At 42.3% G+C, this 27438-nt stretch overlaps 1 protein-coding gene across 1 annotated transcript in view; it reads right to left on the bottom strand.

Moving 5' to 3' along the window:
* Positions 1 to 27438, bottom strand: part of tm9sf3 (transmembrane 9 superfamily member 3) — a 53524-nt gene that overhangs the window by 16750 nt on the left and 9336 nt on the right. Inside the window, exons 4-7 of the mRNA XM_034184308.1 lie at positions 22946 to 23106; positions 21242 to 21319; positions 13484 to 13615; positions 5309 to 5475 (exon numbers count right to left, since the gene is read on the bottom strand). Coding sequence (XP_034040199.1) covers positions 5309 to 5475; positions 13484 to 13615; positions 21242 to 21319; positions 22946 to 23106 — 538 coding nt within the window. The remainder of the gene's footprint in view (positions 1 to 5308; positions 5476 to 13483; positions 13616 to 21241; positions 21320 to 22945; positions 23107 to 27438) is intronic.

A 27438-nucleotide genomic window follows, 5' to 3' on the forward strand; every position in this document is an offset into this window, starting at 1 on the left:
ACAGACCGAGCAAGCAAAGCTGCTGATGGCTCATAGTCAGACCTGTTCGCTTCAGCTCCATGAAGAACTTGTTAACAGATGGTCCGGTCATTAGCTGGTAAGCTTTCAATCTGTTTTTTCAGATGCTGTTTAGATATTTATGGAGTATGTTTATGTCTGACTTGGATTTTCTAATCGTGTTTTTGACTTCCTGGTCAGAAAAGAAAATATGTGTTGCGGACCGACTGTCATGGTAACCGGTCCAGATATGGGAAAATATCCAACCGGTAATCAGCCAATCAGAGCGCGCGTTGAGTCCAAGCCATATAATAAAATGTATTTTAGCATCTCAGCCCTCTAGTGGGCACAATTAGAACTGAAGCATGCCTAACTTTGAACATGTAACCAATGTGACCCTGTCTCCCAAGTTTCATTATGACAGATGAAGTTTTTGACAAGCCATTGTGTTCCCAAAGTTTCAGAGACTGCCATCTAGTGGCCACAATGAAAACAAAAATGTGCTTCAGGTTGAACATGTCCAAGGTCTTACTGAGGTGACCTTAATACATGAGCTCTTTGTCCATATAGCCAAAGCGCACGTGATATCTTGAAGAAAAAAGACAGGCCCACACGTAGTCAAACCATTCCCAGGCCTGCTCTGGCTTCAGCAACACAGGTAAAAATGAAACAATAACTGAAAACCAAACTAAACAATCAACCAAAGATCATCTAGGTCACACCAACATTGGTGCATTCTGAGTGGGCCCAGACAGCGTGGAACAGACATAATGAGCCAAGGTCCTGATGTCAAGACCTGAATCACATTATTCAAGTAAAATTCAACATGGGACACACTTTGGGTTGCTGCCAGTTGAGAAGTCATGAACCTGACCCCGTGTGAATGCTTTCAGATAGACTGTCACCACTGTAGCGGTGACAGGAACTTGACGTTCAAATGCAGATGACCTTTATGTATCAGAGCCCAGTAATTCTGTATCTCACACACACACGTGTCACTTGCGTGATCCCCCCCAGTGTACATATTGTGGTTCTGAACAATGCTTCACGAAATTGCAATCTTGGAAAACAGCTTTTATTGTTGAGGGGGGAAAAGTGTAACACGCATGAATAAAAGTTAGTTCATGCTCTCATACTGGCCCATCAACCACACCTAAACAGCACTAACTAGTTAACACACCTCTTGACAGTTAGTGTTTGGATAATGACGTCAAGAGATGTATCCCATGTACTCTGGATGTTTCATATTAAACCATCGTCTGACAGACTATAAACCATCTAAAGACTTTCATTAATAGACTATAAACCATCTAAAGACTTCCATTAATAGACTATAAACCTTCTAAAGACTTCCATTAATAGTCACCTAACCATAGTAACATCATGGTTGCAATTTCTAATTTAACACCATTGATTCCCTGACAAGTTCTTTCTTTTCACCCTCTTTCAACGCTGAAAAACATGCTTTGACACAAGACATACCATGGACTTATTTTCACTTTTACATTACCAAACAACAAATGAAAAACAAGCAATAATTTGAGCAATTTTTAAAAACGACAACAGAAACACCCACCAGTTTCTTACAAGAAGAATAAGCAACTAAAACCCCCTTTACACAGGGACGGGGTCTGTCCAGCGGTACTTGTGTGGTCATGAAGTCATATTGGACACCGTATGATGCCAAAGAGGCGCTCGGCTGCTGCCAGGATCTTACAAGATCCATACGGTATCTCTCACAAACCACCATGATCGCAATGGTTGCCATGAAGTATGAAGCTGCACCTGATTTCCACAGAAGAATAGCCAAGCACGGAAGACACACAAATACCAACCAGTCACACATAAACACCTCACAGTCCACCCCATGATCACCGACGTGCACGCAATGACTGCAACAGCAGCTCTTCCACTGATCACCCAAGCTGACATGTGGCTCAACTTTCACAGAAAGCTCCCAGATTACCATTATGATGACAACCTGTAGCACTAACTAAAAAACTGTTACTATGGAAGACAAAATGAGCTAAATATGAAATAAATCCTTTTTTCCCCACATTTCTGTACATGCACATTCAGATGGGATCACGCGTGCGCCTGACACACCTCACGTGGAACATTTTAATATACAAATAGGTACATTAAATTCATTGTGGACTCACCACAGTTTTGTCCTTTTCCAATAATTGTATAATCCAGAGTTTGACTCACAGAGCTCAGTGTGGCGCTCCAGGACAAAATGAGAACAGGACAGTCGTGACTTTTTTTTCCATCCCTGCAATTTTTTTTTTTTAATCTGTTTATTTTTCATGGGACAGTTGTTTTCCAGCCATAAAAAGTCCACTGAAAACTGTTAATTGTCCAGTGGTATATTTTTTCTGCTCATTTATCTGAATGACAGCAAAAAGCACTTGTATATAAGGTAAATCCAAACTGACCAGTGTGACAAATTAACCATTTAATATTTAGCCTCTCTCCCTCTCAGGAAATATGATGGCAAACCACTCAAAATACAACACAAAATACAGTGTGTGTGTGTGAAAAAAGTGTCAGATCTCCGTGGAAATTACATCATCTGTAGCCCACAAGCTACATGTAGCAGGAGGTGGTAATGGTAGAAAATATTTTTTTTTTTCCAAATATGCTTACATCCACTTCAGAGATTGTGCATTGTGTAATTTGGGAGATATTTCATATAGGAAGTGGATGTCTAGCATGACAAAAAAAAAAACCCACCCCATGCAAAAAAGAAAACTGCAATATATACTATAATTTTAACATCTTTCGAAATATTAGGATGCAACTGTTTTGACTTCATGATTAGTTTTGATGAACCCTGCACTGAACACAACATTCAAGTTTATGATATATAGTAGTGTTCAGAATAATAGTAGTCCTATGTGCCTAAAAAGATTAATCCAGGTTTTGAGTATATTTCTTATTATTACATGGGAAACAAGGTACCAGTAGATTCAATAGATTCTCACAAATCCAACAAGACCAAGCATTCATGATATGCACACTCTTAAGGCTATGAAATTGGGCTATTAGTAAAAAAAAAAAAAAAAAAAAGTAGAAAAGGGGGTGTTCACAATAATAGTAGTGTGGCATACAGTCAGTGAGTTCGTCAATTTTGTGGAACAAACAGGTGTGAATCAGGTGTCCCCTATTTAAGGATGAAGCCAGCACCTGTTGAACATGCTTTTCTCTTTGAAAGCCTGAGGAAAATGGGACGTTCAAGACATTGTTCAGAAGAACAGTGTAGTTTGATTAAAAAATTGATTGGAGAGGGGAAAACTTATACGCAGGTGCAAAAAATTACAGGCTGTTCATCTACAATGATCTCCAATGCTTTAAAACGGAAAAAAAAAAAAAAAAAAACAGACGCGTGGAACAAAACAGAAAACAACCATCAAAATGGACAGAAGAATAACCAGAACGGCAAAGGCTCACCTACTGATCAGCTCTAGGATGATCAAAGAGTCTGGAGTTACCTGTAAGTGCTGTGACAGTTAGAAGACGCCTGTGTGAAGCTAATTTATTTGCAAGAATCCCCCGCAAAGTCCCTCTGTTAAATAAAAGACGTACAGAAGAGGTTACAATTTGCCAAAGAACACATCAACTTAACTTATATATCGCATACCAGGTATCATGGATCAGTTTGGATATGTCAAAATACTTGAAGAGGACATGCCCTTGAAATGGATGTTTCAACAAGACAATGACCCCAAGCACACTAGTAAACAAGCAAAATCTTGGTTCCAAATCAACAAAATTAATGCCTCGCAGATGTGAAGAAATCATGAAAAACTGTGGTTATACAACTAAATACTAGTTTAGTGATTCACAGGATTGCTAAAAAAGCAGTTTGAACATAATAGTATTGAGTTTGTAGTGTCAACAGCAGATGCTACTATTAGTGTGAACACCCCCTTTTCTAATTTTTTTACTAATAGCCCATTTTCATAGCCTTAAGAGTGTGCATATCATGAATTCTACTGGTACCTTGTTTCCCATGTAACAATAAGAAATATACTCAAAACCTGGATTAATCTTTTTAGTCACATAGCACTACTATTATTCTGAACACTACTGTATAATGCTCCTGACTTGGCAGTACTTGTTTTAGAGAAGTCACAAAAGCTACATAAGTACTGATATTATTACAGCGATCATGCAATTACATGTAATTTCAAGTCACAGCATGGCAAGTTGTAGTAAATCAAGTTTCATGGCCAAGCCAAAAACAAGATCTCAGGCTAAAGAATTTGATAAAACCTTTGACAATGGTTTATGTTTTTAAAGTTTTTGAAGAGCATGGCCTCCTCCTAAGTTCTGTTATTCACATAGTGTTACTGAAATAAAACCTTTGTGAAAGAATTGTGTTTATAAAGTTTTTGAAGAGCACGGACAAACTTTACACATAGCGGAATAGCCAGATAATCGAAAATAGACCATACTTTGTTACATTCAAGGGGTGGAGAGTTATTTTCAAGATATATGATTAATTTTGATGCCAAAATGCTGGTATTAATATTGTGAATCATTTCCCAAGTGGATGTATTGAAATTCTGACTTGAGATTTTACCACCTCCTGCTACTCCATGTGAGACAACACCACCACACAAGAGCCGCTGAAGCGATTACACAGAAAGGTATTTTCACGTTACCTCCGCAGATCAGGTGCATTTTAAGCTGCAAGACAGACTCACAACTGCCTAATGAACTACACATGATAACCAGTTGTGGCTTTGACCAACATGTTTCACAAATGTTCCTGGTGGTCTTTTTCTGCCCTGTATTTAGTCTGTCCACACGGTATTTTTTTTTTTCCTGACAGGATAATTCATGCTGGCCTGAGTCTCACTTGTATGGGAGTTGTTTATTACTGGCACAAACATCAAGTATCATCTAAAATCTTGTTTTAAATTATATTTTTCACCATAGTAGTTTGCACACTCCTGTGATCTCTGTAAGGTGAACCCACTGCCCTTTCAGAACAGCTCCTCTATAAAATAAAGATGCTAACTGTCATTAACCCTCCGGTCAAATCAAACAGCCGATACTCCCCTGGAAAAGAGTGAGCCCTCACTGCATTTAGCCCTGACTACAGATTTTAATAAGAATTGGTCAGATTAACCAATTAAATATACTATTTCAAGCTGTTAATAAGAACATGAAAGTCAAAATGCAGAAGATGGGGAGAAAAGACAAGTTCATTAAACATTTATCTTAATGAATTAGGGTATTCTTTCAATAGGACACTGATCCATGTACTCAACGATCCCAACCAGGCATGTCCTTTACTCACTCTGTGTAGAGATCTTCCACCATAGCAACGATGATGACAATGAGGGAGACAGAAAAAATTTGGCATCCAGAGCCGATAAGCGAAGAGAAGATCAGCGGATGACTGGACGGTCGAAACACATCTCCATGGACTTGCTTCCACCCGTATTCATCCCCTAAATCTCTATCCTGTTGACAGAAAATGACATTTCAGGTAACCAAACAAGAGTGGCCTCCAGGACTCTGTGATTAGCAAAAACACTTGTCATGGGTGTCTTGGCAGCGTTCCTCACTCATGTCCTTGTTGCAGCAGTTACATTTTGAGAAATGCCTCCTCCACACAGAATAACCACACAAAATATACTCTTTAAATTTCTTAAAAGACTGATGTCTTAATGACATCCAAGACATATTCAATGAATTCTCCCGACTGCATATGGGGGGAGCAACCAAAACGCACTGCTTCTCTCTAACAAAATTACAATATCGTGAAAAAAAAAAGAAAAAAAAAACTTTTTTTCGTCAGTCATTTTAGACATTTTTATATATACACTAGACTGACAACAAATAAAACTGTGTTGACACTCACAATGTAGGAGAAGCAGTTATTACAGTGTTTCCAAGTGTCAAGAACTGGATTGAAAAGCATCTTCAAGAAATTCAAAGAGAGCAACACACTATAGAACAAGCCTGGGGTAGGTATATAACGAAAAAGACCCCAGAACTGCCAAGACACTAGTGAATGACTTAGCCACGTTGGGAACTGAAGTCTCAAAGAAGACTATCACTAGAGCCCTGCACAGGAATGGACTGTGGGTTTGCAGACTAAGAAAAACTCAATTTCTGCAGAACAGACACCTTCAAGCCAGACTGAAGTATGCTAAGAACATATTGGAAGCATGTCCTTTGGTTAGACGACCCAAAACTAGGGCTCTTTGGCCATAGAGATGGTTATGTTTGAAGAAAGAAGGGAGAAGCATATAACCCAAAGAACACCATCGCCACAGTGAAACACGGCGGTGGGAGTATAACGCTATGGGGATGTATCAGTGCGTCAAACAGGGATTCTCCTCAAGGTGGAAGGACTCATGAAGACAGAAGGATATGTAAAGTTCAAAGTTCTGACTTGAATCCCATTGAAAATCTGTGAGGTGAACTGCAGACCAAGGTACATGCCAGAAAACCATCAAATCTGGAGGAGCTTGAGAGATTCAAAGCAGAAGAATGGACTAGACTTCCTCAGGAGACATGTCTGTGTGTGCATGGGTTTTAACTCTGTATGTGGTGTGTTTTCAGAGGTGCAGCTCATTGAAACAACATCTGGGCTTCCTCCAGCACTGTGTAGTGTGCTGGTTTTTTTGTTTCTGAAAGTAAGTGAAATGCATAAAACTAGAGCTAGCAGCTCATTTCCCTAAATGTGCAGGACAAAAAAAAAAGTATTTCTATTTCATTTCGCCTGTCGTGAGTACACCTTCCTAAACGCCAGGTGCGCGCCTTGCCGCTGCCCTGCTGGATATTTTCCTCTGTGCACATTAGCTGTGTTGTTTCGATGAAAGCTGGCTATTTGTTTAGTTGTGTCGCTAACCACGTTAACTACGTGGTAGTGTGTGTATCAGAACCAGTATAGTGTACTGTGTTGGGCTTGCCGTGAGTGTTTTCCACTCCTTGAAGTACTTTGTCTGCACTGCCGCCATTTGCCAAGTTTAACAGCTCCGCTAGCAGCTAGTGTTGTCGTCGTTGCTCTAAGTGACTTAGCACTTGGGCTGTGAGTTTTTTCAGCTGTGTGCATCGTGTTATTACTGTGGCTGTGAGTGTTTCACGCTCCAGGCCTTGTATTAGCTTTTACACAGTGTTTCAAGCTCCGTGCCTCGTGCCGAGTCTGCGGCTGGAGTGCTTCACGCGCCGTGCCTCGTGTCGAGTCTGCGGCTGTGAGTGCTTCACCCTCCGTGCCTCGTGTCAAGCCGACGGCTGTGAGTGCTTCACGCTCCGTGCCTCGTGTTACTATTTACACCGTGTGATTCACGCTTTGTCTTTCCATTTGTAACCATCAGGGCTTGCGTTAGCCATCTGCACGCAGTCCACAATGTTGACAGAGCCTTTGTTGCATGGCTGTAGTACCTGTTTGGCTCCCTTGAGCCCAGATGATGGACATATGTTTTGCCCCTCCTGTCTTGGGATCAGACACCTGAGGGAAGCCCTGACTGGCGATGCCTGCCTTAATTGTGCCAGCATGCCACTGGCAGAGAGATCTGCTAGACTTGCGACATTGGAAAGTGGAATATCTAGTGCGACTTTGGCCTCCAGCCCCAGGAAGGACCCAAAGCGCCGTAAACACCCACATGCAGGAGCCCCTTCTGCTAAGAAGGTTACTCATGACCATGCTTTGGCTGAAAAGGTCGAAACGTTGACTTCTGAGTTTGCTCTGATTAAGTCCTTGCTTCTGAATCTACAGCCTAAGGATGCAGTGACAGTTCCTGCTGTCCCTAATGAGGCTGATCAGACCAATGTACACTCAACAAAAATATAAACGCAACACTTTTGGTTTTGCTCCCATTTTGTATGAGATGAACTCAAAGATCTAAAACTTTTTCCACATACACTATCACCATTTCCCTCAAATATTGTTCACAAACCAGTCGAAATCTGTGATAGTGAGCACTTCTCCTTTGCTGAGATAATCCATCCCACCTCACAGGTGTGCCATACCAAGATGCTGATTAGACACCATGATTAGTGCACAGGTGTGCCTTAGACTGCCCACAATAAAAGGCCACTCTGAAAGGTGCAGTTTTATCACAGCACAATGCCACAGATGTCGCAAGATTTGAGGGAGCGTGCAATTGGCATGCTGACAGCAGGAATGTCAACCAGAGCTGTTGCTCGTGTATTGAATGTTCATGTCTCTACCATAAGCCGTCTCCAAAGGCGTTTCAGAGAATTTGGCAGTACATCCAACCAGCCTCACAACCGCAGACCACGTGTAATCACACCAGCCCAGGACCTCCACATCCAGCATGTTCACCTCCAAGATCGCCTGAGACCAGCCACTCGGACAGCTGCTGAAACAATCGGTTTGCATAACCAAAGAATTTCTGCACAAACTGTCAGAAACCGTCTCAGGGAAGCTCATCTGCATGCTCGTCGTCCTCATCGGGGTCTCGACCTGGCTCCAGTTTGTCATCGTAACCGACTTGAGTGGGCAAATGCTCACATTTGCTGGCGTTTGGCATGTTGGAGAGGTGTTCTCTTCACGGATGATGCGAAGGAGATGTGTTGCACTGCATGAGGCAAATGGTGGTCACACCAGATACTGACTGGTATCCCCCCCCAATAAAACAAAACTGCACCTTTCAGAGTGGCCTTTTATTGTGGACAGTCTAAGGCACACCTGTGCACTAATCATGGTGTCTAATCAGCATCTTGGTATGGCACACCTGTGAGGTGGGATGGATTATCTCAGCAAAGGAGAAGTGCTCACTATCACAGATTTCGACTGGTTTGTGAACAATATTTGAGGGAAATGGTGATATTGTGTATGTGGAAAAAGTTTTAGATCTTTGAGTTCATCTCATACAAAATGGGAGCAAAACCAAAAGTGTTGCGTTTATATTTTTGTTGAGTATAGTTACTCAGCAGGAGGATGATGTCGTGTCTATTGCTGCAACTGATTCCTTGTACATGACAAGTGATATAAACTGTGTGGAGGATAAGGATGAGAGGAGTCTTTCTCCAAGCCATTCATTAGTGGGCTCTCATACCTCCGAGGCAGAGTCCATGCCGCAAACCGAACCTGGACTATCCTTTGTCAAGCAAGCTGTTCAGTTGGCTTTATCCAGGCTTGGGGTCGACAATCCCCCTGTGGAAACCACCGCTTCAAGTGCCTTTTTCAAAGTCACTCAGAAGCCTGAGTTCAACGTTCCAGTTTCACAACCATATATCGAGGAGCTCCACCAATGTTGGGCGGACCCCAAATCATTGACCCATCTATCACAGGACTGCAGAGCCCTTAGCTCTGTGTGATTCAGCGCAGTATGGTCTGAACCGTATGCCAGCCGTTGACAGCATTATTGCGAACCTGGTTGTGGCTCCAGCTGATGCTGCTCGGCCGGATGCCCGCTGCCCACGCCCTCAGTGTAGGGTCACTGATGACCTCCTCACCAAAAGCTATGACATAGCTGCTCGCATCGGTCGCCTAGGCAACTCACTGTCCCATTTAGCCCTTGCCCTCTCAAAGTCTTTGAGGGAGGCAGAGGTTGATGATGCTACGCAAAGTCTTAGTGATGCCTCACTCCAAACCTTTGCTTATATGTCCAGAGAGCTTGGCAGACTGATGTCAACCCTTACCATCACTAGACGTCAGGTGTGGCTTACGCAGTCCCCCCTTTCCGAATCCTGCAGAGGCACACTCCGTTCGCTGCCGGTTCTTCCAGGCCAAGTATTTGGACCTGCGGCCCAACAAACTTTAGAGCGTGCTGTTGAGGCTAGTAAATCTCGGCAACAGTTTGTTGACCTACACTGGTCTTCCAGACCTCAGCCAGTCAGACGTGCTACAGCTTTTCACTCTACATCCAGGCTTCCGCCGACTCCCAGAGCTGCACGTGCTTTTGCAGTTGAGGGCCAGCTCTCCCAGCAGCCTGCCTTTCGTGAGCCTACAGGCAGACCCCCGAGAACTGAACGGTTTCGCAGAGCTTCCAGTAATCGCACCCAGAGGTCCTCAGGGATGCGAGGCAAAGGTGGTCGGGTCTGACTGCCAATGTTTGGCCCCCAGCCGTTTTTCACGAAATCAACAGCCACTGGGAGGCTCAAGTTCAAGACCCATGGGTCATTTCAACCTTGTTCGAAGGTTACAGAATTCAGTTCGGATGTCGTCCTCCAAAGTTCAATGGGGTGAGGATGACTTGTTTCCAACTTGGTGCAGTCTGCTGCCCTACAACGGGAGATTTTGGAACTCCTGGAGAAGGGGGCCATAGAGCCAGTTCACAGATCAGACCAGCTCAGGGGGTTCTATTCAATTTACTTCCTTGTTCCAAAGGAGGATGGCGGCTTTCGTCCTATCCTCGATCTCCGACGTCTGAAACGTTATATCAAAGTGCTGCAGTTTCACATGCTCTGCACAGTAGACGTCCTTCAAACTATCACACCAGGAGACTGGTTCACAAGTGTCGACTTAAAAGACGCCTATTTCCATGTGCCAGTGGCGCCTCATCACAGGCAGTTTCTCCGCTTTGCTTTCGAAGGTCAGGCATACCAGTTCAGGGTGCTTCCTTTCGGCCTCTCTCTTGCCCCTTGTACATTTACCAGATGTATGGCTGCAGCACTAGCCCCACTGCAAGCTCTTGGATTAAGAATCCTACCCTACTTAGACGATTGGCTTGTCTGCGCTCCGACTCAGGAGCAGGCGCACAACGACACAGCTCTTCTACTGAACCATGTCTCTCATTTAGGACTCACAGTGAACTTTGCAAAGAGTTCTCTTGTTCCCAGTCAACAAACGACCTTCATCGGCATTGCCATCAACTCCCTGACTATGACTGCATCGCCATCCCTGCAGAGAGTGGACGATGTAATTCGTCTCGTCTCACACATTCAACGGGCTGTGACGCTGCCTTTTGGTTTGCTGCTCCGGTTGATGGGCAAATTGACTGCAATGTCGCTAGTGGTACCCTTGGGACTTCTGTTCTTACGTCCCCTACAGATATGGATCAACAACCTAGGCCTCAACTCGAAGTTGCATCAGCACAGGCTTGTACGACTCTCCAACCAGTGCCTTCTGCACCTCAAACCCTGGGGGAACGTGGACTTCATCTGCAAGGGTGTCCCTCTAGGCTCTGTTCCTTCTCGCCGAGAGGTGGTTGTTACAGATGCATCACTCAAAGGTTGGGGGGCCGTGTGGAATCACAGGATGGTGAGGGGTGTCTGGAGTCCCCAGGAGAGACTCCAACACAAACGTGCTGGAGCTTCGCGCTGTGCGACTGGCTCTCAAGCATTTCCTCCCAGCCCTGAGAGGAAGACATGTTCTTGTCCGGTCGGACAACACGTCAACAGTCTATCACATAAACCATCAGGGGGGCACCAGGTCCAATCACTCATTGGCAGAAACTCGGAAGCTTCTCTTATGGGCGTTGCCTCGCCTTCAGAGTGTCAGAGCAGTTCATCTGCCCGGTGTACGGAACAGCGCAGCGGATTTACTCTCCAGACAGAAACCACCACCGGGAGAGTGGAGACTGAACCCGATTGTGGTCCAAATGATCTGGCAGAAATATGGTGCAGCGGAAGTGGACCTTTTCGCTTCAAGCACCTCGACACATTGCCCACGATGGTACTCCCTCTTGGAACCAGACAGCCCGTTGGGGCAGGATGCATTGGCTCACCCGTGGCCGGATTGCCTCCTTTATGCCTTCCCTCCTCTCCCGCTGCTGATGTTGACACTGCACAGGATAGATCAGAGCAGCCACAGGGTGCTGCTGGTTGCTCCATTCTGGCCTGGGAGGATTTGGTTTCCCATAATTCACAAACTCCTCGAGGGAGAACCTTGGGCTCTCCCGGAGAGGATGGATTTGTTGTCACAGCTACAGGGGAGGATTTGGCACCCTCACCCAGAACGCCTTCAACTGTATGTGTGGCCGTTGAGGGGCCAGACTCCTTGTTAAGTTCTTGTGACCAGGCTGTTGTTCAGACTATCCTTAATTCACGTGCTGCTTCTACCAGGGCTTTGTATGACAACAGATAGAAGCTGTTTGCGCGGTGGTGTGAGAAACAAAAGTTAGACCCGGAGCACTGCCCTGTGCCTATTCTCCTCACATATTTACAAGAACTGCTGGAGAAAGGACTTTGTCACTACCTTGAAGGTTTATGTTGCTGCAATCTCTGCCCGGCACGTCTACGTTGATGGCCGGTCAGTGGGTTCACACCTCTTAGTGTGTCGTTTTTTTGAAAGGTGCTCTACGTTTGCGGCCTCCAAGGCTTGCACGCGTACCTTCATGGGACCTTCCAGCTTATCCCCTTTCGAACCAGTTGAAAGTGCTGATCTTAAATGGGTGTCAGTGAAGACTGCCTTTCTACTTGCACTGTCTTTGGCTAAGCGGGTGGGAGAGCTCCATGTCGCTGGGGACTGTTTGCGATGGAATTCTGACGGATCTGGGGTTACGCTGTGGCCTAATCCGTCCTTTTTACCCAAGATAATTTCAACTTTTCATGTTAACCAACCAGTTTCCTTGGCTGTGTATGTCCCGCATTCTGATCCAGGATTATCTGTTTCAGGTTCCCTGTGTCCTGTCCGAATGTTGAAGCAGTACATTAGTGCGACTGCCGGGATCCGGAAAACGGATGTCCTGTTTGTGTGTTACGGTGATCACAAAAGAGGCTGTGCTGTCTCAAAGCAGCGACTCTTGCATTGGGTCGTGGATGCCATTTTACACGTATACAGGTCCAGAGGTCTTCAGCCTCCTAAGGTTACGTGCCATTCCACCAGAGGGGTGTCCACCTCCTGGGCTGCACTGAGAGGTGTCCCTTTGAGTGATATTTGTGCTGCTGCTACGTGGGCTTCGTCCTGTACCTTCGCCCGCTATTACAGACTGAATGTGGCCGCTCCTCCTGCGGTGACTTCGGCAGTGTTGTCTGCCTCCACTCCCCACTGCTGATACGAGGTGAGTGTGACTCTTCGTGACCTTGTTGGTATTGTCATCCAGGTGCTAAAGCACCGCCCTCTGGTGGTCAGGAGGAATGAAATAGAACGAGAGTTACGAATGTAACTACGGTTCTATGAATTCCGGATGACCGCCAGAGTTGCTTGTCACTCAGAGTCTTGCGTGTTCATTCCGAAAAGAAGCGAGCGCTGGGTGCGTCTGGTATATAAAGACAACCAGTGACGTCACCCAGGTCACATTCAATGGTGTGACTTTGTTGGTATATATTCTCGACCTCTGTGCTGCACACATGTAGTTATCCAGGTGCTAAAGCACCGCCCTCTGGCGGTCATCCGGAATTCATAGAACCGTAGTTACATTCGTAACTCTCGTTTTCCCCCGTAGAAGCAGCAGCATTAGCATATTAAACGGTAAAAACAAAATCAAACTGCACATTTTAAAATATACTACACTGTATCATAACCAAAATTTTCAATTTCAGAATAAATTTTAAATTTTGGCTCAAACTACAACATTCTTATTTACACACTATCAACGTAACAAAAACTCACCATGTCATCCATTTCCTCCTCTTTGCTATAACGTGCATAGTCTTTCCTCAACGTTCTCATAAGGATCATTGACACCAAACCCACCAAGAAAATCACCATCATGAATGAGTTGAAAATAGAGAACCAGTGAATCTACAAAAAAGGTAGCAGAACAGTAATTAATGTTGAGAAATCTGCACATTTTTATGACACCCCCCCCCCCCACACACACACACACAAATGCACACAATTAAAAACTAATAAAAATTTTTGTATGTTATTTAGTTTAATTATATTTCAAGTTCAAGGAAATTAAATGTTAAGTCAAATTTTATGTTAAATAAATACATGTTTCCATATTTAGAAAGTAATCGTTTGTGATTTCAACATGCTATTAAATTAGGAATTTTGCAGTAACTGAGCAGCTGGGTCTTCCAGCATGACAATGACCCAAAACACACAGCCAGAGCAACTAAGAAGTGGCTCCGTAAGAAGCATTTCAAGGTCTTGGAGTGGCCGAGCCAGTCTCCAGACTGGAATTCAATAGAAAATCTTTGGAGGGAGCTGAAACTCCAAACCTGATAGATCTGGAGAAGTGGACCAAAATCCCTGCTGCCTTGTGCAAACTTGGTCAACAACTACAGGAAACATCTGACCTCTGTAACTGCAAACAAAAGGTTTCTGTACCTGTTTTTCCTATTGTATCAAATAGTTATTTCAAGCAATAAATGCAAATTATTTATTTAAAAGTCATACAATATGCCCCACGCAGTGCTTGCGTTGTGAGGCGGGGCATATAGCATCCGGGTTGTCCGGCCGGCCGGCCGCAATTCGTTCGCTTCAAGGTAGCTCGGCACCTATTGCTCGCAGAAACTTCATATTTGGTGGGTGCATGCCTGGGAGGATTACTTTGCATGGGTTCGAAAAGCCAGTGACCTTGACGTACTTTTCAAGGTCACCAGTGGTCACAACTGCCAAATCCTTTGCTGCAACGTAGCTTCGCACCTATTGCTCGCAGAAACTTCATATTTGGTGGTTACATGCCTTGGAGGAGTACTTCGCATGGGTTGGAAGGCCACTGACATTGACGTACTTTTGAAGATCACCAGTGGTCACAACTGTCAAATCCTTCGCCACAACATTGCTCGGCACCCATTGCTCGCAGAAACTTCATATTTGGTGGGTACATGCTTTGGAGGAGTACTTCGCATGGGTTTGAAGGCCGGTGGCCTTCACCAACGGTCACAACTGTCAAATACATCGCCAGAAGTTTGTTCGCCGCAATGTACCTCGGCACCTATTGCTTGCAAAAACTTCATATTTGGTGGGTACATGCCTTTGAGGAGTACTTCACATGGGTTCGAAGGCTGGTGACCTTGACCTACTTTTCAAGGTCACCAATGGTCACAACTGTCCAATCCTTCGCAGGGCTGGCATTGAGGCAATATGGCTAAGCCAGAAACTAATTTTTCGAGGGGTTTGGGGGCCGCCAAGGTCCCCAATGGGGTCCAGGGGCAAAGCCCCAGGCTGGGGGCTGTGATTTTAGGCCTTTTCAAACCTGTTTGGAAAGCTCTCAGGAACACCCAATGTTAAAGATTTTAAACAATCATTATCATCTTTGACATCAAATGGTTTGTGTATTACAATAGTTTTCTAAAGCAAAAATGAAATAACCACAAACAATGACGCTATGAGAACTGTAATTTAATAAAACAAACATCAGCACTGTTGTTAATCAGAACATCAGAGCAGTGTTTGTACTGAACTAAACTTTACAGACTAGAAAGTAAAATGGCTTTTCAGTAACTTTGTTCATATAGATACACATATTTGACACTAGTGGTGTCAAAACATAGATTAAAAAAAACAAAAAAAAATACTACTTATGGCAACTGGCTGCACTGCTCAAAATCATATCCACTAAATAATCTCTTTCTTCACTTTGATTGCTTTGTCTAACAGGTGCCTGCAAAATGCTAAGAAAAGATTTTTGTTCTGATACAGATCGAGCCACATTAAAATACGCTCAATGATTGGTTATCACATTGAGCTAGACCAATGAAAAATCATGTTATTAAACAAAGAACAGGGAATATTTCACAGCTCTTATTAAACAAAGATCCAGTATATTTCCCAGCGCTAAACATCATTCCCTCAAACTCCGTCATAATTGTGTTATAAACCAGTCACCATGTTTTATTATACATCTGTGTAATTAATAAGATTATCTTCACGGATGATTTGTTCGCACGCACGTGAACAAAAAAAAAAAAACACCAGCTGCTGCTGCACTTCCTCGCTTTCTCCCCTCAAACTCTTTCATAATTGTGTTATATAAAAGACAAAAGGGACATAAGTCCTGCTCACAGGCTGATTGCCAGAGACAGAACATGTCCACGTCAAATATAAACTCCAGACAGACATCTCCACGTCACTACATATCCAGTCCCTGATTGGTCATTGCGGCACGACAAGACGAAAAAGTTCAGATTTTCAACTTGGGGATGACGGCGACGCCACAAACGTGCTAAAATCGCTTCATTCGCGTCACTTGAACTTTTGTGGCGCCACCACGTGTCCTTCCATAGGGATTACATGGCAACCTGTCACTTTTGCTGCATTATACCTGGATCCAAAAGCCAGAAATCTGGCTCAGGCCGGAAAAATACCAGGCCTGCCTTCGCCACAACGTAGCCTGGCACCTATTGCTCGCAAAAACGACATATATATATATATATATATATATATATATATGTATATATAGTGGGTACATGCCTTGGAGGAGTACTTCGCATGGATTCAAAGGCCGGTGGCCTTGACCTACTTTTCAAGGTCACCAATGGTCACAACTGTCAAATCCTTTGCTGCAACATAGCTTGGCACCTACTGCTCACAGAAATTTCATATTTGGTGGGTACATGCCTTGGAGGAGTACTTTGCATGGGTTCGAAGACCGGTGACCTTGACCTACTTTAAAAAATTACCAACAGTTGCATTTGTTTGAAGGCTACCGACTTTGTCACTGTTGGCCACATCCTCTAAATAAATATAATGTCAATCTCCAATTTTTCCACTGTGTATCCCAGTTTACATCAAACACATGAGGGTTCAACCAAATACCTCCCCCACACATGTACATATTACTGCACTTTACATGGAAAATAGTACTGCGCGCGGGGCATTTTGTAACGACTGTCTCTAGTTTATTCTGTCTCTGACAGTTGAAATGTACCTACAATAAAAATTATAGACCTCTCCATTCTTTGTAGGTGGGAAAACTTGCAAAATCGACAGTGCATCAAATACTTATTTGCCTCACTGTAAAATTGCACCTCCCTTCAGTCATTATCAGCAAGGAAATTACAGATACCAAAAGTTAATTTATTTGCCAAAGCTATAATCAACTTTGCTGTTGGCCATTTTAGAATCAGGGCAATTCCATGTTGTAGAAGCTCACAGGCCAATTATTATTATTTTATTTTTTTAGAAATTGAGAAGCACTGTGTTTGAAATTGTAAGAGCAAATATTCAATTCTGCAGAAAGAAAGAAATTTCAGTTAATTACAGCGAATACCATGTCAAAACAGGTTTTTTTTTTCATGTTTTTCTCTCATCAAAATGTCAATGATTTGGGCTTGTTTTCCATCTATAGCATTAACTGATTTTTCATCCTCTGCATAAGCATATTATTGTTTTGTGTTAATGATAACACTGCACACCTCAGTTGAAGTGAGAAATTGGTTGCCAGCACTGCACCAGCTGTGGCCCAGAAATCATAAAAATACCAACATAACTATTATTATGCTGTCAAATTACAGAATATGGCAATTGCCAGTCAAAGTACATTATTTTATCAGCAGAAATTAATTTTTCTAAGTTCAACGTCAGTCATGTAACATCAGTCACACATAATTATGCAATCATTCAGTTTATGCATTTGATTTGTAACATGGCAAGGAGCAGCAGAATGACAGTTGCTGGCAACATTATATCCTAGAAAAAAAGCATTGTTAACCCTGCATAGTTTGAAGACAAAGTTGCAATAAAGTTTATGGATTTTCACTCAGGGGTTGTATGTTTTAAGTCCTGGTCACTTCAAAAGGCCTGCTTCCTCTCTGAATGCAGCATCAGTCACTGTGGAATTGCTCATCAGCTTGAGCCGTGAGCCTTTCCCACAGTTTGTCACGCATATGAGCCATGGATTCATTTTAAAGTCTCTTAACAGTTTCAGGGTTCAAGTTCAGGGTTGGAAATTTGGAGCCCCTAGCACTTCATGGCATAAAAAATTTGGAGTCCCTGTTAAAAATCTGTGAATTCTGATGTTTACACGATGTACAACTGAGTAAAAGCCATTTACCTTTCCTGCACAGCTTATTATTAATTCATATTCAGTACATCCCACCATAGAGAGACAACATTAAATTAAAGCCTCTCTGTGTGACACAGAGGCTTTAATTTAATGTTGCCCTGATAGAGGCATACTGTCTGTCTGTCACGTCTCTCTCACTCTCACCATGTAAGCCATTGCTAATGATCAGATAGACTGTTAGGATTAGATTTAAGCAGGGCAGTAAAATTATAACAAACTGACTGATGAGATGAACGGCTCCCGACCGAGAAAGACTGTTCACTTCTTTCATATGAATGAGCTGTTCAAAAGAATTTCTTCATTCATGAATGACACACAGTTGCACACGGCAGCCAGAGATGGAAAGAAGACGCTTTGCTGCAGTGTCCTCATTCATGTTTTACAGAATAACCACTGTGAAACAATCACAAAAACATTGTTTTGTTTGACTCTCAGGTTCCCCCCCCCCCAAAAAAAACCTAACATTCTGTTTCCTGTGGGGACTTGGCCTGCACAAAAACAAAACAACCACACTACCACAAAATAAAATACAACTATCTCTATGCAGTGCTCTTCCTTTGATGACAAAGTTGTCTCAAAAATAGACTTCATCCTGAACACACCTTTAACAGTACTTTGATAACATGCCCGTTTGTAGGGAGAAATTCCATGTGCCCAGGGAGCTACGTGTATGTGAAATGCGCATTCTTTTCATATTTGTTAATTTTTTTTTAATAGAGGGACAGTTTTAAATCAAACCTCAAGTCTGGAATACAGATTTGATGTCACAATGCCCTGTTTTTAAAGTAAAAACTGCATAAATATTGATGCAGAGTTGCAGTGAAATCAAAGCAGGTGTGCGTTCACATGAAGATGAAATTTTATTTGCCATTTGTACATAGAGACTGTAAAGCCCCCGTCAAACATAGCAATAATATGCCGGAGCCATGCCCGACAGAGCAAATACTGCCATAATCTGATGCAGTCGGGAGGAAAAGAGGCGCGGCCAGCTCTGTCAGAACGCAAACAAACTGCCTTGTCCACACCAGTCAGATCGCATCCAGAGTGTATGTAGATGACACAGATTGGTGTCAGATGGCCACAAAAGCTGCTGCAGACTGCTTGATCTCCAAATTTCTGGATGGCAAACACAGACCGGAGCGCTGTGTTCCTCCTTTTGCACAGGACCTATAGTGGAAATCAAAGAACAACCATCGTATGGACCAGACTCACGCCATATGTGTCCATCCCTGTGGTCACCCACTCCCATTCAATCATTCCTTCACTCGTCCTCGGCTCACCGACCTCACGTGTACGCGTGTGCGTAAAAGTGGTGACACGGCTGGACTGAAAGGCGCAGGACGTGCAGGAGCGGAAAATATCGCGAGAGTGTGCAGGAGGCGTGACAAAAAAATTAAAAAATGAACACACACTGGTGTGCTGTGGTGGCTGCTGTATCCCTGTATTATGTTACTAAGCCATATATACTGATTTATAATACAAAACTGTCAAAAGGGGTAATAAATGTGTAAATATGATTGAATATATCATCAGAGCAGTAAACTGATCAGTCCATGTGAACATCGCGCAGAACGCTGCTGTGTTCATGTACCATTGGAAATTACAGCCTGTTTGCCTGGATTTTTTTATGTGGGTGGGGGGGTCAGCTTCACTGGGCTCAAGCAACTTATATAGGCCAGAATTAATCTTTTGTGGGGATACAATAAATTATTTGAGCAAAAATAAAACAAAAACAACACTCCTGCCACAAGCAACTGCTGAGTCTGAAACAACAAAAAAAAGTCATGTAATTTTCGACAGTTCATGCTTTGTTTTATAAATCAATATACGAGTATATGGCTTAGTAAGGTAATACAGTGATACAGCAGCCACCATGGCACACTAGCGTTTTTTTTTTTTCCCCCCCTTCAGGCCTGCTGCACACTCCTGCAATATTTTCGGCTCCTGCGTGTCCTGCGCATTTCAGTCCAGCCATGTCACCACTTTTACACACACACACACACACACACACACACACACACACACACACACACACACACACACACACACACACACACACACACACACACACACACGTGAGGTCAGTGAGACTAGGGAAAAAAGGACGAGCGAAGGAGTGATTGAATGGGAGTGGGTGACCGCAGGGATGGACACATATGGCGTGAGCCCGGTCCATACACTGGTTGTTCTTTGATGTCCACTACAGATCCTGTGCAGCCAGCACAGCACACAAGCAAGTTTTTTCAGGCCTCCTGCGTCTTTCAGTCCAGCCAGCACACATGCACGCATGTGCTCAGCTGTCAGTGGACAGTTTTACTGCCAGCTAAACTTCGCTGTATGTGCACATGCATGTGCGCATACAACCTTTGCTGACAGAGGACATCTTTGCTTAAAAAAGTTTGCAGTGAGCTTTCCCACTATATTCGTGGTAGCAAACTTTATCCCCCCCCCCACACACACACACACACCCAAACCCAACTCTACATCGTGATTTCTGGGTGGATTACCACATGGGATTTATGTTTGGCGGCGTCATTTCCAGCATTCCACCACAGGATGTGGTCCTGGCTCCCGGCGCTGCTAAATGCTCCTGGAGGTGAGATTCATGTTTCATATGTTGTCATGGTGACAGTTCCATGTCATATGTCCGACAGAATTAAATAGGATCAATAAATAATTTGTTTATTACAGCAATGAGATCTGTTCAGCTCAGCCTCTGATGTGAGGTGTGACAGCGTATGCAACTGCACACCAGCCGCCGTGGTGTCGCAGAACTGATGGGCACAATATTTCACATTATTATGTCACCCATGGGGAGGAATATTGTCTGTACTGTAAAGACTACTATGGATATAACAGCCTGTCCACATCTGCTGTGCCGTGCACTGTGCCACACATTGACCCACAGTGGACACAGCACTTTGGATTGTTTGCGCTACTTTCACATCTCCTGCATGTGGATGGCTGCAAGCCATATACATATCAACGATCAATGGTTCCTTTGCGCCACGGAGAATTATGAACATGTGCTTCACACTCGGGGCCGCCGGCAGATTTTGACTAATTGTGTGGACTTCCGGAGATGGCTGTCTGAACAAATTGGAACTGGAATCAGACACCTTTCGCATGTGCGCTAATTCATAAGTCCAATGCCACTCTGTGTGATTCCGGTTATGTGTGACAGGGGTATTAGGGAAGAAATTTTAATGCAACGAGAGTCACTACTAAAAAAGAAATGAGAATCAAAATAAAATAATTAAGAAACAAAATCACTCTGAAATATCAGGAGTTGAGGAAGTGATGCGACTTCCTCATACATTCCTGAGTCCACTGGTCTTCACTGGCCCAAAGAACACCCCGAAAAAGCCACTGGACCAGTGTTTATGTCTGATCCTGAGTATCACACTCACCCTGTGCTGAAAGAAGGACGGATCAAGATACTTGTCAAATCTGTCCTCGAACTTCACATCAGACTTCTTCCACTTAACCTGTGAAGACAATGGTTTCTTAAGACTTCAGGTACGGCATAGAAATCAGTCTACGTTTTGTCACAACTTGAGCATTATTATTATATTTTCTGTATGAGAAACATTTGTATTTCTTTTTTCTGTAAGTCATTTTTTAATCTAGTTTTGCAGGTCCTGCAACTCACACACAGGTGCAACTTATATAAAAAAAAATTATGTTTATTCATCATAATTGTAATGGGGCTGTTTTATAATGAGGGTACATAAGCAGATTTTAAAGATAAAGTTTGGCTGAATGGCAAGGTGGAAATGACCAACAAAGTTTAGTTTGCCATACATGGATAACTACTACTGGTCTATCTAGCAGCAATGGACATTTAGTTTGATATCCCCTTTTTTTTTTTTTTATACCAACAGAACTAATTATACCAGTTTTTAACCAAAATATTTGCGTCATTTTGATGAGCTCTAGTTTGATGGACTGCAAGAACTATTATTTAATAAGTAGGTAACCACTAAATGGACTAATTTCCCTATCAAAGCCTACTGTATAATAATCTAACTCCCAGGATCAATGGAGAAATGACTTGAAACAGGCATTCAAAAATAAAATGTCTTGTCTGTCAAAAATGTTCTCTCTGGAAATAGAGTGCATTTCAAACTCAAGCATCAGTGTTATGCGAGTAACTTTTTTTTGAAAGACGTAACCGCCATCTGTGATGCCACAAATGATGTGTACCTAATTCGCTTAAATGTCTTTAATATTGGGGTGTAACTCTCCGTCTGTCAAAAACTGGTCTCTCTGAAAATGCTTATAGTCATCACTATTTGAGAATGCAGAAACACAATAGCAGTTGTATACATACATGCTGAGTACATACTTACCATCAACTGTTTTTAGTAGATAGTATATATGGGTGGATTGTACTAATATTAGTCTGTATAATTTAGACAACAATTAGCTTAGTCAAAAAAAAGTCCTCTCCAGAAAGTATAGCAGATCATATCTGTGAACTCATATATGCAAACAGGTCTGGAACTTTGGGCATAGTACCCCCAAGGTTGGGTAGGATTACTTTGAAATGTAACCCAAAAGTAATTGGATTACAAGTAATCCAAATGTATGTAGATACATACATACATACATACATGTAATCCACGTCTTCTTTCAAAGTAATCCTACCCAACCTTGGCACTTAGATATGGATGAATAACTTGACCAAAGTAACCACTTTTTTTTTTTTTGGTGCCAGTAACACATACTTGTGTACCCTGACTGTGAAACAGCCCAATGTCTATTTATATAGCACTTTCACGGGCACTAAACAACATAAACTAATAAAAGAAGAAATGCCAATATGAAAAAGCATACTACAACAATGCACAAAACCCCCAAATTAAAGAGCTGGTAATATAGAAAAAGAAGTGCAACTTGTCCTCTGGTGTGACTTGTGTTTTTTTTCCCCCTCATCAACAGGCATTTTTTTAACAAGTGTGACTTATACTCTAGAAAATACAGCACATATGTCTAACTACATCATGCATGCAAGCTCGGTTACCCAGTAACTCATATGTCAGAAAAGCTACAAGCAGAAAATGAGAATTTACCCATAAAGAAGAGAGATCAGTAGATCATACAGTACTCACAGAATAAGACATTGCAATTCTTGTGTTCGGCACAAGTTTGACTTTGCCTTCACTGGTGAGATTAACGTCAACAATTCTGTTGGCGTTGAAGCCAATCTCCAGTTTCTTGTAGGTCCACAGATAATGATCCTCTCCATTTTCATCAGCTTCACCTACAATACCTTGAAAAGTGACATGCACTGAATTAAAGGCCTGGCTTTCACATAATTGGAACATTGTACAGGCATTCATTTAAATATTCTAGTGGTTGGGAAAACACAAAATTGCATTATTTAATTTTTCAATTTTTTTTAATTCACACTCAACTGCTGGTTGAAATGAAGGGGATATGCAGTGCCACTTTGATTGAGCAGAGGACAAAAGGAATTGTAGCCCTAATACAAGTATTAGGGACATTAAAAAAAAAAATGAACACAAATTTCCCCAGAAATCAAACTGCGCACTGATGAATATTTATGCAAAGGTGCTGTATCAAGAGGGCACAAACTTTAAGGATGGGGTGTGTATATTTGCACGTTTTAAGTTTGAGATGCACCGTCCGATCATGAGCCAGTCATTTGATGGATTTGAGTGGGATGAGGGAGGGGCACGAGTAGGCGTGGCACCAGAGATAAATGATGACAAGAGCGGACAGGAGCTCATTCCCACATCATTTTCATCTGTCATCTTGGGAGAGGGTTTGTCATGTGTTTGTTAACCATGACTGTATTACCAGCAAGAAGATCCACAACTCAACAGCTGCCAAATAAAATAACTGCATAAAGCCCACCATCTGGTGGCTGTGGCAAACACTACAAAAATCTGATCCACACATTCCATCAAGAGGTGAGTGACAGCAATTAAAGAACATACATAACACTAACAAAGGAGACAAACTATTTTCCAGAAGTCAGATGGTACTTATGCATGACATAATTCAATCCCTCCACCCAAGATGGCTGTCCAATCTACCATTCCTGACTGCTTCAGTAAAACACTATGTTCACTCTAGTCTTTATTACGCTGTCTTGGCTGACTGCTCTGGTCAGAGCCACCCACTAATCTGTATCAATGGCCTGCTGCAGCAGCGGAGGTGCAACAGTGTCCAATTTTCAAGATAAAATCGAAAAAGGAGTGCTAAGTGGGTCCACAAATTGTGAATCAAAAATATTCAAAAAAAAAAAAAAATCTTAATACACAGGTGCTCAATTGGAGGTGGGGGTGCTATACAATACTCAAAAAACTCACGTTTTCGTCTTCAAATGAAAAAATAAAAAATAGAACTGCTCAGTGTGAAAGCCTCAAGAAGACCAAAAACAAAGCTCCAAGGCACTCTGTGAAAATTAAATTAAAAAGCCTTTATTGTGGCATGGCTATATAATTAAAATTCGCACCAACGCGATTCGGCCCAGCATGGCCTTCATCAGGATGTCAAACAGGTTTTACACAGGCGTCATAGGTCTCCTTTAATAAGGAGGAAATTAGTGCACGCCTACACTCAAATGATAAAAGAAATTGACATGAGAAGTGCTTAAAAAAAAAAAAAAAAAAAAAAAAAAAAAAAAAAACGAACAATGGAAAGACAAAACGCTCAAAAAAAACAAAAAAACAGTATATAATATGTACAATATGGCGCCCGAGCCGTTTTTTGAAAAAGAGTTTTCCTATCCATTTGTTTAACTCTGCTGTATGTTTGTCTCAGTGCATGTTTATCATAGCCTCTTTGTTGGAATCTACCCATCATGGTAGAGGCCTGCACCTCAAAATCTGCATCAGAGTCACAAAGTCTCCTCAGTCTTTGAAATTGTCCAAATGGGATATTATTTTTGAGGTGTGATGGGTGAAAACTGTCAGCTCTTAATATTGTGTTGCGATCCGTGCTTTTTCTATAAAAAGAAGTATGAATATTCCCTTGGTCATCTTTCATAATATTCAAGTCCAAAAAGTTAATCTTTGATTTACTGTATTCCAGACTTAATTTGATAGGCATTTACAGAGTTTAAATATTTATGAAAATCCAGTAATTCCACTTCAGTGGCTGTGAAAATAAAAAAAGATCATCTATGTATCTCCCATACCATTTGATATAATGAAGAAAGGGATTGGATTCACTATGGATGTATGTCCTCTCCCACAGGCCCATGAATAGTCCAGCGTAGCTAGGGGCATAAGCAGCTCCCATGGCTGTCCCCTGTATCTGACGATAAAGCTTATCTTGAAACAAAAATATATTATTACGAAGTGTCCACTCTGTGAGAGAATGAAGCTATTTGGTGGCAAAGAATCCTCAACTCGTTCTTGGAGGTAAAAATGCAATGCTTCAAGCCCTTCCTTGTGAGGGATAGTGTACAACGCCGCAACGTCCATTGTGACAAGAAGTGCTTGCCCTATATTTCCCAGTTCACCGAGCTTTATCAGCACATCAGTTGTATCTTTTAAATATGCTGGAAGCCTCTGCACAAAAGGTTTTATAAAATAATCAATAAACTTTGAAGCAGGTTCAGTAATTGTGTCATTGCCACTAATGATTGGTCTGCCTGGGGGATCATATAAATTCTTGTGGATTTTGGGCAACATATAAAACACTGCAAGACGTGGATTTTCAGGAAGTAAAAAAAATCTGACTTTCCCAGATATCCACTGTTTCAGTTTTGCATCGTGGACAAGTTCCTTGAGTTGGGACTGAATGATCAAGAGTGGATTAGAGGATAAGAGCTGGTAATATTTAAAGTAATTTAGTTGTCTTGTGGCTTCTTTTATATATTGTTCCCTTCCCCATACCACTGTAGTACCTCCTTTGTCTGCTTGTTTTATAAGGAGATGATGACTATTTTTTAACCATTTAATAGCCTGAATTTCACCATTTGTCACATTTTGGGTGAAATACGAAGATTTCTGTTGAAAAGTTTTTCCACTTCATAAGTTACCTTTTTAGTAAATACACTGAGGGTGGCATTATTATTCATCAGAAAAAAAAAAATAGACTTTGGCTTAAATGGAGTAGCACTAGATTCTTCCCTGATGTCTGTTTGCACTGAGTGGGAATTTTGTTTATACCACACCTTTAGGTGCAGATTCCTAAAAAATTTATAAAGATCCACTTTAGTTTGGAACTCCCTCGTCTCATATGTTGGGGCAAAAGACAAGCCTTTTAACAAAACGGACATACAGTCACAAGAGAGTGGAATACCTGAAATGTTTATGACCGTTTGTTGACTGTCCGTGTATTGGCCGGATGGCGCGCCCGGAGAAGATACCGGTTGTCCGGGCTGTGGCTGCGAGTGAAGCGCCCGTTTCCTCCTCCTGCCTCACCGCGTCTTTCTCGTGGTCTTGTAGCTGTTCTGTTTATACGTTTGTCTAAAAAATCCGCTGTGCGAGTTGTGGAGCTGCTGGAGGCTGTGCCCTCGTCGTCACTGCTTGGTAAGTTGAATGACACCGAGCGTGCGCGTCCCTGGCGCCGACGCCGTGATGGTTTGTTAGACCAAGAGTACACCTGTCCTTCCTTGTAGTCATTCTGATCTCATCTGAATTTGTCCATTTTAAATTGTTTCAACGATTTGGAAAGTTTATCGAGATCTCTTTTAGTTTATTTTCAAATTCCACCTTTTCATGTTGGGGATCATCGGTGCGCATAATGGTTTGGCGCACCTCTGTGATTTGTGTCTGAAGGCGGCTGCACTGTAGTTTAGCTTCCTCAATTAGCAGTAGAATGAGATCCAATGAGCATTTATTAAGGATCGCTTCCCATTTCTGTTTAAACTCCACGTTGACGCTCACGAAGGATGGAAATTTCTTTATCCTTAACCCCCGTGGGATAATTTCTTCACGCCAGTAATCAGACAGTGTGATACTGTGCAATTCCAATTTCTTCTCCTTTTCTTGTAGCTTTTTCAATTTGATGTAGAGCGTGGATAGCTCACATCCTGAATTAGAGGAATCACCCAGAAGTGAGTCTTGAACTATTATGTCTTTGCCTGTTCATTTGTGAAGAAAAAGGTTGTCATTTTTAAAAAAAAGAAGGTCCACAAATGTTCAAAGCTGAACGGAGCTACTCCTCGTGGCTCACCCCAAGTCCACAAATGTCTTATAAAGATAAAATCGAAAAAGGAGTGCTACGCGGGTCCACAAATTGTGAATCAAAAATATAAAAAAATAAATAAATAAATATTAATACACAGGTGCTCAATTGGAGGTGGGGGTGCTATACAATACTCAAAACTCACGTTTTTGTCTTCAAATGATGAAAAAATGAAAAAGAGAACTGCTCAGTGTGAAAGCCTCAAGAAGTGTCCAATTTTCACTTTGAACAAAAATGCAGTGCTTATTGCTTTATATGTCTGGATTACATCTGAGAATTTCATATTATTTATTAAAAACAAACAATTAAAAACAAAGCCAGACATTAAATGCAAAGTCAGTGAGACAGGACACGTTTGGTTTGTGCTTATATAAGTTGAGATCATTTGGAGCATACACAAGTGAAGCTGAGAGATAATTAAACAGAATCCAGACGA

Source organism: Thalassophryne amazonica, chromosome 13 (genome assembly GCF_902500255.1).
Source record: "Thalassophryne amazonica chromosome 13, fThaAma1.1, whole genome shotgun sequence".
NCBI lineage: Eukaryota > Metazoa > Chordata > Actinopteri > Batrachoidiformes > Batrachoididae > Thalassophryne > Thalassophryne amazonica.